Source organism: Spinacia oleracea, chromosome 5, assembly GCF_020520425.1.
Source record: "Spinacia oleracea cultivar Varoflay chromosome 5, BTI_SOV_V1, whole genome shotgun sequence".
NCBI classification, from domain to species: Eukaryota; Viridiplantae; Streptophyta; class Magnoliopsida; order Caryophyllales; family Amaranthaceae; genus Spinacia; species Spinacia oleracea.
In genome coordinates, this window is record NC_079491.1 from 81852378 (window position 1) to 81864061 (window position 11684).

An 11684-nucleotide genomic window follows, 5' to 3' on the forward strand; every position below is an offset into this window, starting at 1 on the left:
GTGAGATCTTATTTTGTTCGTCTTAATGTGTAGTTTAACAATATCAAATTTTTAAAATTTTCTAACATACATATTTAGAGATATTTACATTTAAATATTGAGTTGAAACGAGTTGAAAAGTCATAACAGGACTAATATTTAAGAACGGAGGGAGTACTCTAATAATTAAAAATAAATCTAAAATAAAATTTAATCCAAAATCAAACACCAATCTAAAATAAAAATTTGTCCAAAGTCAAACACTAATCCAATATTAGAGCGCCACGTAGGAAATCTAATAATTTCGACAAATAAGATTTCCAAATTAGTTTTGAATTAAAAAAGGTCGAATGCCACGTAAATAAATAATTAGGTGCCACATAAATATTTTAATTAACTAATCTAATATACATATATAAAGGAGGCATATTTGTTGAACTATTAGAGCGCCACCTAGGATTACTAATGGTTTTGGCCAATGTAAAATAAGATTTCTAATTTATTTTTGAATTAAAAAATCGAGTGTCACGTAGATAATTAATTAGGTGTCACGTAGATATTTAAATTAATTAATTAATTACTAATATATACAATTCCATCCAAAATCAAACTAATCTAAAATAAAATTCATCCAAAATCAAACACTAATCTAAAATAAAACTCAATTCGAAATCAAACATTAATCCAACATTAGAGCGCCACGTAGCAAATCTAATGGTTTCAGCCAATGAAAAATAAGACTTCAAAATTATTTTTGAATTAAAAAGTCGAATGCCACGTAGATAAATAATTAGGTGCCACGTAAATATTTTTATTAAATAATTATTAATATTTCTTACATAGAATTTCATCCAAAATTAAACACTATAATAATTAAAAAATAAATCTAAAATGAAATTCAATCCAAAATAAAAAAAATCAATTTAATCTAATATATAAAATATAACAGTTGATATATGTAGGAGTTTTATTTTAACGTAACAATTTAATAGAAATCGTGCATTGCACGGGCTAAAATCTAGTTACTAATATATACAAGTCCATCTAAAATCAAACACTCTAATAATTAAAATAAACAAATAAATAATGAAATTCAATTCAAAATCAAACACTAATTTAATCTAATATATAAAATATAGAAGTTGTTATAGGAGTTTTATTTTAACTTAATGATTTAACAAAATCTTTGCATCGCACGGGCAAAAATCTAGTTAACATATAATTTTGCGCAAATTTTTGGCTATACCCGGGTACAGCCAAAGCTGGATGTACCCCCATCCAAAACGATGTCGTTTTGTGTTATTTAAAATGAACATTAATATACTGGTACAAAAATGAACATTTACTATTTCGGAAATGAACATTTATTTATTTATTTGGAATGAACATTTACTATTTTGGAAATGAACATTTATTTATTTATTTGGAAATAAACTACAAAAATGAACATTTATTTATTTATTTGGAATGAACATTTACTATTTTGGAAATGAACATTTATTTATTTATTTGGAAATAAACAATATAGGCGCTTGTAAAAACATAAAAGACCAATGAAGTGAACAATTTCATTATGAACATTAACCCATATATTTATTGTGAACAAACAAATAAACAAGAAAGAACAAATAATTCAACAAAAAAGAACAAACAATATAAAAAAGAACATAAAATTCCAGAAAAAAGAACAATCAATATAACAATTATGAACAATTTTATGATGAATTTTAAAGCCAACATGAAAGAACAAACAATACAACAAGAAAGAACAAATACTGGTACAAAAATGAACATTTACTATTTCGGAAATGAACATTTATTTATTTATTTGGAATGAACATTTACTATTTTGGAAATGAACATTTATTTATTTATTTGGAAATAAACTAAAAATGAACATTTACTATTTCTGAAATGAACATTTACTATTTCGGAAATGAACATTTATTTATTTATTTGGAATGAACATTTAATATTTTGGAAATGAACATTTATTTATTTATTTGAAAATAAACAATATAGGCGCTTGTAAAAACATAAAAGACCAATGAAGTGAACAATTTCATTATGAACATTAACCATATATTTATTGTGAACAAACAAATAAACAAGAAAGAACAAATAATTCAACAAAAAAGAACAAACAATATAAAAAAGAACATAAAATTCCAGAAAAAAGAACAAACAATACAACAATTATGAACAATTTTATGATGAATTTTAAAGCCAGCATGAAAGAACAAACAATACAACAAGAAAGAACAAACAATAAAGCAGATAATTATTATGAACAAACAAATAAACAAGAAAGAACAAATAATTCAACAAAAAAGAACAACCAATATAAAAAAGAACATAAAATTCCAGAAAAAAGAACAAACAATACAACAATTATGAACAATTTTATGATGAATTTTAAAGCCAACATGAAAGAACAAACAATACAACAATAAGTTTGATGAATGAATTTTAAAAACAACAAGAAAGAACAAACAGTACAACAAGAAAGAACAAACAATACAAAAAGAAAGAATAAAAGTTTAATGAAGAGTTTAATTATGAACATTAACCATATGATTATTATAAACAAACAAATTAACAAGAAAGAACAAACAATATAAAAAAGAACATTAAATTCAAGAAGAAAGAACAAAAAATACAACAATTATGAAAATTTGATGATGAATTTAAAAAACAACATGAAAGAACAAACAGTACAACAAGAAAGAACAAACAGTACAATAAGAATGAACAAACAGTACAATAAAAAAGAACAAACAGTCGACAAGAATGAACAAACAATATGAGCGCGTCGTTTTTGTGGGGTACAGCAGTCTTGACTCTTGAAAGAAGATTATCCTAACTTTTTATTTTCGTTTTTCTTTTGTATTAAAAAAACGGATTTTTTGGATAAAACCACCTTTTAAAGTTCAACTTTTTGAAATAACCACCTTATATGTTTTTTAAAAAAAAAACCATCTTAAACTTCCAAAGTTTAAGAAATCACCACCTTCTGTAAACTTCCGTCAAACGTTCCGTCAAATGTTCCGTTAACTTCCGAATGTTTGGCCGTTGGATGTGGGCCCCACTGACGGAACATTTGACGGAAGTGAACAGAAGGTGGTGATTTCTTAAACTTTGGAAGTTTAAGGTGGTTTTTTTTTTTTAAAAACATATAAGATGGTTATTTCAAAAAGTTGAACTTTAAAAAGTGGTTTTATCCAAAAAGTCATAAAAATACTGAGTAATTCAAGTAGTAACCGAACTGAATGTGAAATAGATGAATCGGGCCAAATAGGTGCCGAGATGAAACAGATGGGTAAGAGAGATAGACCTGGGCCCACAGAGTTGTGTGTGGTTTCGTGGGGATTGGGAAAGGGATGATGAATCAAATTGCACATCATCCAACACGGCAACACCAGCGCCCAGCCTTTACCTCCCCATTATCTCTTTTCTTCTGAGATCCTCTTACCTTAGAGCCGATTCGCTACTTTGCTCTCCAGTGTCACCACCTTCCCTCTCCGCTCACTTCACTCTCCTCCGCCGCCGTCTCCATCCGCCTCCTGTAAGCTCTTCAATTTCTATTTGTCGTCGACTTATGGTATTAATTGGATTGTATGCTCAACTCTCTCCTCCTTTTTTTTTGTTTATTTTCACTTTTGATTTGTTTTTATATATCCAGATCTTCTCTTCTTCGTCTTTACTTATTATTTTATCTCCGTCAATTCTTGATTTCGATGTTTCGGGAAATCCGTCCGTTTTTCCGACATTGATTGTGTTTTGTAGGGTGAAAACGGAAAACTAAAGCAATATATGGTTGACGTTTGAGGCGATAAAGAATAATTCTTTATTTGAATAATAATGAATGTTTATATTACATGGATCCTATGTATTTTCCTGGTTCACAGCCTATGTGATTCAGGACTTTCCTTCCTCAAGTTTCGAATAATCATACGACTATCCTTTTTAATTTATTTTTATGAAAATTTTGTTGTAAATCCTACTTGGTTGGTTATAGCTTTAATGTGCGAAATTCAATTGAAATTTTTTGGATGTAAAAATTGTAGCTATCGATTTCCTAAAATTTGTAGAAGCAATTAAATATCTGATCAATGATCATCATCAAATACATAGAGCAAGACCTTAAGGAGGTACAAAATTTCCTAATTTATTGGTCTGCTTCCTTTGTTTTCAGGAGTTGATCTATGGCTTCCAACTCAGGAAATGATTTGCCTGCAGGTGAGCCATTTATTTTTTTAGTTGGATTTTCCGTTTGTTTTTTGAACTTATATCAAATGCTCACTACTTTATGATCCGAACAATGATAGTGTGCTCTCTGCAACTGTTTAATCACTGAAGCTTGTTAGGAGTCTAAGTAATTCACACCCATCATCGCAATCTCATGGCTTCATATTTTCTTTTTTATTGTAACCTTGATTTGTATGCTTATGCTGTAAAGATATCAAATGAGGCCGGACTGTGCTTGTTTAGGCGTAGTTGGGTGTCAGAAATCGTGTAATTCAGACCGTCTATAAAAAGTTTGTGTCTTGTGAGGAGTTTAACTTCACAAGGAAATGTAGTCAGTAGTATAATTCTTTCCTGTTTGAGGGATAACTTGTTCATACAGCCTACTGAATCAAGGAAATGCTACTTAAGTAGTTATTTTTACATGATAAAGTGTTGCTTCTGCTTTGCAATACATGCTTTGGCATTTAAAAAAAGAAAAAGCAAAGAAGATAGTGTTTGACTACCTGCAGATTTTAAAGATGTTGCGTCTTATACAGCCACTGCTTTAAGGGAATATTGATCCAGGGAAAGAGATTTTTCAGGGAAAGTAAACTTCCCTTCATTAAATATCTACTTGGTGATATGAATACCGTTAAAAATGGATTTGGTGCAACGGTTTAGCAGCGGTTATATGCTGCAATTGGTTAGAAAAAAGTTTACATTTCTTCTCGGGATATGCTTTACTATGTGGCCTTCTTTGGGATCCACTTTTAAGCATGCTTTTAAGAACTACTCAATTTTGGAGATTCAAAGGGAGTGTGTTTGTTGTAGAGATGTATATGATTGAGGTCAGGACAGCTTATACTCGTGCTATGATAATATGTACTAGTTTTTATTTAGAAGATGATACAAGTAGCTTGCTGGAGTACATTGATATTTTCCTCCATGTGGTTGGTGGATCTTGGTATAAGATTAAGAACATAATAGGTGAGAATCATCGCATTGGAACTTTTGAGTAAAATTTGGGCGGTAATATGAGTTTCTCACATGCTTGATTTCCATAAAATTTCACTAAGATGCTCTTTTTAATTGAACGATTTTGGTATTATATAACTGTGATTCTTCTCTGGGGCACACAGGTGCTCAGGAACCACAAAATTCCAAACCAGAAGCATCTTCTGAGCAATCACAATCAGGACAAACAACATCTTCTCCTGCTCCAGGAGCTGGAATACCCGCTAATCCTTTTGACTTTTCGGCAATGTCAGGCTTGCTAAATGTACGATGTCCCATCTTTTTTACAATCCTTTGTACTGTTTCCATGAATGCATTTAATGCGTGACTCTCTTTTAATCCAAATTCTTGACCTTTACCCTTCAACAATAGTAGTGATTGGTATTGAACTATTGATGCATGTCCCATTACCATCCGCCCCGCCCCTCATCTTAGAAATAGGAAGTTTCAAATCTGCAGTTAGGGTTTAATATATACTGAACTCCTAGTGCCATATTTTTTGTGTGTATGATGTCATGAATGCAGGATCCAAGCATCAAGGAGTTGGCTGAGCAGATAGCTAAAGATCCTGCTTTCAATCAAATGGCCGAGCAATTGCAGCAAACCTTTCAGGGTGGTCCCGCCGCTGTTGAGGAACCACAATTTGATCCACAGCAATATTATTCCACCATGCAGCAGGTGATGGAGAATCCTCAGTTTATGGCCATGGCTGAACGTCTTGGTAGTGCTTTGATGCAGGTTTGTTTTCTTTTATACTGGAAGTAGTGTTTTCTAACACAGTTCAAAATCCAGTAATCATGCTTCGCTCTGAAAAAATAAATCCTGAAATCAGCTGGTTGTGACAATCTCCTAGGATCCATCAATGTCTGGCATGCTTGAGAATTTGTCCAATCCAGCCCAGAAAGACCTGCTAGAAGAACGAATGTCACGTATCAAAGAAGATCCTTCACTGAAGCCGATACTGGACGAGATAGAGACTGGTGGACCTGCTGCCATGATGAGGTTTAAAATTTAGTTCTTCAACAGTTCAACCACTCCCTTTTGGCATCCTCAGATCCTCATGTTGTTCCTTTGTTCCTCATTCATAACAGGTATTGGAATGATAAAGACGTTCTTCAAAAGTTAGGTGAAGCTATGGGTCTAGCAGTCACAGGAGAAGCAGCTACATCCGCTGAGCCTTCTGTGCCAGACGAGTCAGAGGAAGGTGGTAATGACGAAGATGAGTCGGTTGTTCATCAAACTGCTAGTATCGGTGATGTTGAGGTAAAGATAATAATCTTCCTATGCTACTTGAACTTGAGTACTTATGTTGGACATTGGGTGTATGTGTACAAGTGTTAGACTTGGCTTTTAAAAAAAAAAATCCATGTTTTTGGTCCATAATATTTGTTGACATGTGGGTAGTTTAGCTTAAGTGAAGAGTCAAACAACTCAGCCACTTATCCTTCTCGTGAAGAAGATGCTATTGGATGTTTCTTTGTCAGGGGAAATCATGTTTTAAACTTTATTAGTGTGTCTGTCATATCGATGCTGCAAAGGCTGGGAGTTCTATTGATGTTTATGAAGCATAGACTTTTTTTTTATTACTTCCAAGCCTATGAAGTGGGTAAGATAAACCTGTGGCTTAATTGAGAATAATCCATTGCATGTAAACCTAAACACAGAACTGTTAGATTTCTAGTATCAACAACCAATTAATCATGGAGACTTAACTCTGGAGTTCTACCTCATACATTTCAGGGTTTGAAGAATGCTTTAGCTGCTGGCGCTGACAAAGATGAAGAGGATTCTGAAGGCAGGACAGCATTGCATTTTGCTTGCGGATATGGCGAGGTATGGTAATTTTGTAAGCTAATAGGACTCAAATCAATTTGTGGTTCTAATTATTAACAAATCCCTAAACTGGTACTCGGTCCTTGCACCCACCTTCCCTCCGTTGGGCTTGACATGCAAAAGTTAATTGGGAGCGCACCGGTGTATAAAAAAGCGTAAAGCGCACTAAAGCGATATGAGTCCTAGAGCCTAAGCGCAAAGCTCAAGGCGCGCGCTTCATCAAAGTGAAGCGCACTTTTTAAGAATTAAAGGTTTTTTTTTACTATTATGCATATATATCTTACTAAAATTAACCACAAAAATATATAAACATCAAATTTGCTTCCAAAAATATATTACGCTTTGTTTTAACGAAAATAAAGCATATAACATAGTGTTTATCCAGAAGATAGGGTCGGCTGCTGTGACTATTGTCTTCTTTTCTTCTTTTTCCTTTTCTTTTGGACTCTTGGTCTACTTTCTATTGTTAAGGATTAATAGGGAGTGGTCCAAAACACAATACCAACATATAAAAAAATCTTTCAACGTAAAGTAATAAAAAAATACTTTCAATGATTTTTGCGCTTCGCTGGCTTCATGGCGCACTTAATCACAAGAGCTTCGCTCAGACCTAATTAAGCGCTTTGCTCTAGAGCTTCGAGCTTCAGGGCTTAAGCGCGCATTTTTAAACACTGGAGCGCACACATACTATTAGCTGCCTCTATTCTTTAACTAAGGTTGTGCTAATCCTGTTGGCTGTAAAAGGAACACAAAACACCCTAATGGGTGAATGGCTGTCTATATTAATCAAATTTTGGCTCAACCTTTTACGCAAAGTAGAAATAAGAAGAAAGTACCCAGTAGTTTTGTTGGGGTTTACGAACTGGCAAGTTCTGTATAAAGGGAGCCTTGTCAGAATCTTGAGCCCTCTTTTACTATTTATAAAAATGAGGCTTTCATCATACTTTGGTTTGAAGTTGATCCTTTGACTATTGACTCAGTCCAAACTTGCAGTGTGAATTATAAATAATGAAAAGTATTTCTCCGCATTTTGATAAATAATATTGTCATCCATGTCAAATTAGTTTTGTTGATCTTTCATTCTGTAGAGGCAGCAAAATTTTGTGGACTTGCTATGTGTAATCATCCTAGCTCTTTTTAACTAAAGAAAATCAACTTTTTGTGATGATATATTCTGAAAATAGTAAAAGATGAATGTTGACTATGATAATTACATATTGCATACCTTTGACTAATCATCATCTTTAAGCATACACCTTTGCTACTTTGATCAAGAAGAAGGAAGGCATTTTTATCCTTCTCTGAGTTATTGAAAAAGAGCCCAATATCGGAAACTAATTATGTGTTCTATGAAGCTAACATTGCTTCTTTCTCCCAGTCCTACATAGATGCATCTTAAAAGATAAAATTCAATCTCATGTGGCATTAATGATGGCAAGTTCTATGCCACTATAAATGGTTGTTGGATCCAAAGAAGTGATATATGTCCTGAATAGGATGTCAATTAAAACAAAGAAATGTGTAGAGTGAAGTAACACATTGCTTTGGGTTCTAGATGTCATTAAATTTGGATGTGACCGAATTGTAGTTTGCTGCTTCTTTCTGTACTGAATTTGTTGGATCTCTTTAGTGGCTTTTTTCTGATGTTGAATCTATTGATGGCATGGCTTGCCTTGGCATTGATCTGAAGGTGTGCTTCTGTTTCAGGTGAAGTGTGCTCAGATGCTTCTTGAGGCAGGAGCTAAAGTGGATGCGTTGGATAAGAACAAAAACACCGCCCTTCACTATGCAGCTGGTTATGGGAGGAAAGAGTGTGTAGCGCTTCTCCTGGAGAATGGTGCTGCTGTGTAAGAAAACAAAATCCCCTCATACTCTGATTGTTCTGTCTTGAAGTTGGTTGTTTGTTTGTGCAGCTAATAAGACACCTATTATTTTTGCAGTACTCTCCAGAATCTCGATGGTAAGACCCCCATCGATGTCGCCAAACTTAACAATCAACATGAGGTGCTCAAATTGTTGGAGAAAGATGCATTCCTGTGATTTTGATGGCATGTTAGCTGGGGCATGAATGGTGTTACGGCAAGTGAGGAGGTTTGCGTGCAACTGAGTGGATTACATCCCAGGAAAAATGGGGTGGGGTTGTTCTACATAGGTAGGACTCGTTCATGCCATTGCAATGCTCAGCGTGCAGTTAGATATTTTATATTTTGCTTCAGTTGTTTTTCATGTGTGCCATAATTGAAGTTCTTTCGTTTCAACATTCAGATTTTTGTTATTGACTTGTTACGGATACCTTTATTAAGTTATTACATCCGTTAATTATTTCATTTCAGACGGCCTTACAGATAATGTTGTGCATTAGACAGTAATTCTTGCTTTATAATTAGGACTTTGATTCAAGGTTTGTGCTTGAAAGGAGAATGATCCACGAACCTGATTTGGGGGGTAATGAAGACAATGTAAAGAGTGAATAAAGAGAATGAAAGAGATTGTGAATTTGTGATAAAAAGCATTACCTAATGGAGGGAGGGAGCGAGGTAAGGGAAGAGGTTATCGGCGGTTCCTCTTTTACAAATTTACTTTTTTTTAACCCTCTTTCAATATTTCTTCCAAGCAACTCCAGAGGTTGTAAAAATGGATCCGCTTATAAAAAGTTAAAATATAAAAATGGATCTCCTTATAGAAAGTTAAAAGGAATATTCTTGCGTTGATCTGGTCCACAAATATTATTGTGGATCCAAAATCAATAATTTTCAGTAGCACTTTTTTACACTCATAGTGACCTTTATTGTTTATATAGTAACTATAATAAATTAAACACCAACATTTTTAGACATAGTAACCATTTTTTGAAGCATAGTAACCCTATATTTTTAAAAGCGAATTATGACTTAAAATCACATTATTCAAGCACAACATGTATCAACGACACTAATTATATATTCTTCCCCATAATAACCCTAATAAAATGCCAAAATGAATTAGGTACAAATTGTTAACTTTATTTTAAGACATGGTCCACAATAAATTTAGTGTGGACCAAGTCCATTTAAGAATTATACAAAGTTAAAATATACGAGCGGATACTGTAATTCATATGAATCGGCTGCTGAAGAACAAAAAAAAATGTGGAAAAGGGGTAAAATTAATAAAAATTGTAATTAAATAAAATATTTAGAGAACTACCCCTTTTTTATTCTTTACGTATTCCATTTTACGGTGTCTTATTTTATTCTTTACATTGAAAGCCTTCCCTTTTATATAACTATGTGCTCTGCCTTAGTTGGTTCAAAAAATAAATACAACAATTTTTTTTAAAATAAAACAATCTTATTGGCCGTTAGATTATTTAGTGGATTGAAGTCCTACTTTGTTAATTTTTTTTTTCAATAAAGTTACTTTTACTTTGTTCAACAAACACATTAATTTTTTTTTTTTGATAAAGTGAAACATGATTAATGAATGGAGTATTTTGCAACTTTTTATAAAACGAAAAGAAAATTTATCCTCGTTAATTATAGGTTAGATCGCGTGTATGATATCAAATGTAAAGAGTGAAAGGGGGCAGAGGGAGTATAAGGTAGTATAGTCCACCAATAAGAACCTTTGTAACTTCAAAAATTGTAGCTAGAAGTTTGATGTGACCAATTTATCTACATCACCTTGTAGCTACTTATTGGAGTTGCTCTCATTGGCTATTTTAAATCCTTAGTCGCATCTTCTATGTTTGATGTGCATCGGCTAGACTGCTTGATTCATTAGCTGGGATCCAAATATTCGGACAGTTAAATGATAATATTTAAAAATTTATTAATTTATGATGTGTATGAGGGTGCATCGTACATCCAAAAGTATTTTTATATTGTACATTGATGTTTTCTGAAATTTTCTTAAGTAAGGAATGTGAGAGCTGCACCCTATGAACTCGGGTGCATCTAAGATGTGCTGATGAATATTAGTAGAATTTAGTAAACCCCTAAATATCCCCTTAAATACATCTTTCATTTTGAGTTATTTGACACACTTTTCTTATTAGGTGATCTCGAATTAATTCACATTTTTATTGGCATGAGTTGACTATTTTTTTCTTTTCTTATTAAAGCATTTTCCTACTCCAAATTTCATTTTGGACCCACAAGCACAAACTATACCAACTAAAATAAAATACAAAATATAACAATTCAGGATGGAGGTAGTAATTCACATAATTACATTATCAACATATGTTTAGTATGGGATCTCCTTTCTCGCAAATAGTTGTGTACTTGCGGAAGTATCGTGCTCATGGTATTGTCGGACAAAAAAAAAATTAGCTTGGAAAGGGTTATGAACTTATGATTAAATTAGACTTTTGTCACTCGTGAATTAGACGTATTATGGCATGCCTCTCAAGTGTGTCATTTTTGTTTAAATACAATGGGTGCATTTCGGGATCTTTACTTCCACCCCGTTGACTTTGTTAAGGGGATCCTATATCGCCCTATTTGTTCCTACTGTGTGCCGATGTTTTCTCTATGTTACTTGCAAAGGCTGCAAAGGAAAACCTCATCCATGGTGCTCGTGTAAGTAGGAGTGCATCAAGAGTTTTCCACCTTTTCTTTGCCGATGATAGTGTCCTGATTGCTAAAGCC

General features: G+C 33.1%; 1 protein-coding gene across 2 annotated transcripts; it reads left to right on the plus strand.

Moving 5' to 3' along the window:
* Positions 1–3349: 3349 nt before the first annotated feature.
* LOC110775981 (ankyrin repeat domain-containing protein 2A) lies at positions 3350–9380 on the plus strand. 2 transcript variants are annotated; one of them, XM_021980567.2, is made up of 9 exons: positions 3350–3544; positions 4175–4218; positions 5346–5485; positions 5746–5958; positions 6074–6222; positions 6312–6483; positions 6961–7053; positions 8761–8900; positions 8994–9380. In XM_021980567.2, exons 2-9 carry the CDS (start codon positions 4185–4187, stop codon positions 9091–9093), a joined length of 1041 nt encoding a protein of 346 aa, XP_021836259.1. In that variant the 5' UTR covers positions 3350–3544; positions 4175–4184; the 3' UTR covers positions 9094–9380. The 2 variants fall into 2 exon arrangements, with proteins under 2 accessions (XP_021836259.1, XP_056684410.1); XM_056828432.1 differs by having other exon boundaries at positions 3380–3594.
* Positions 9381–11684: the final 2304 nt, after the last annotated feature.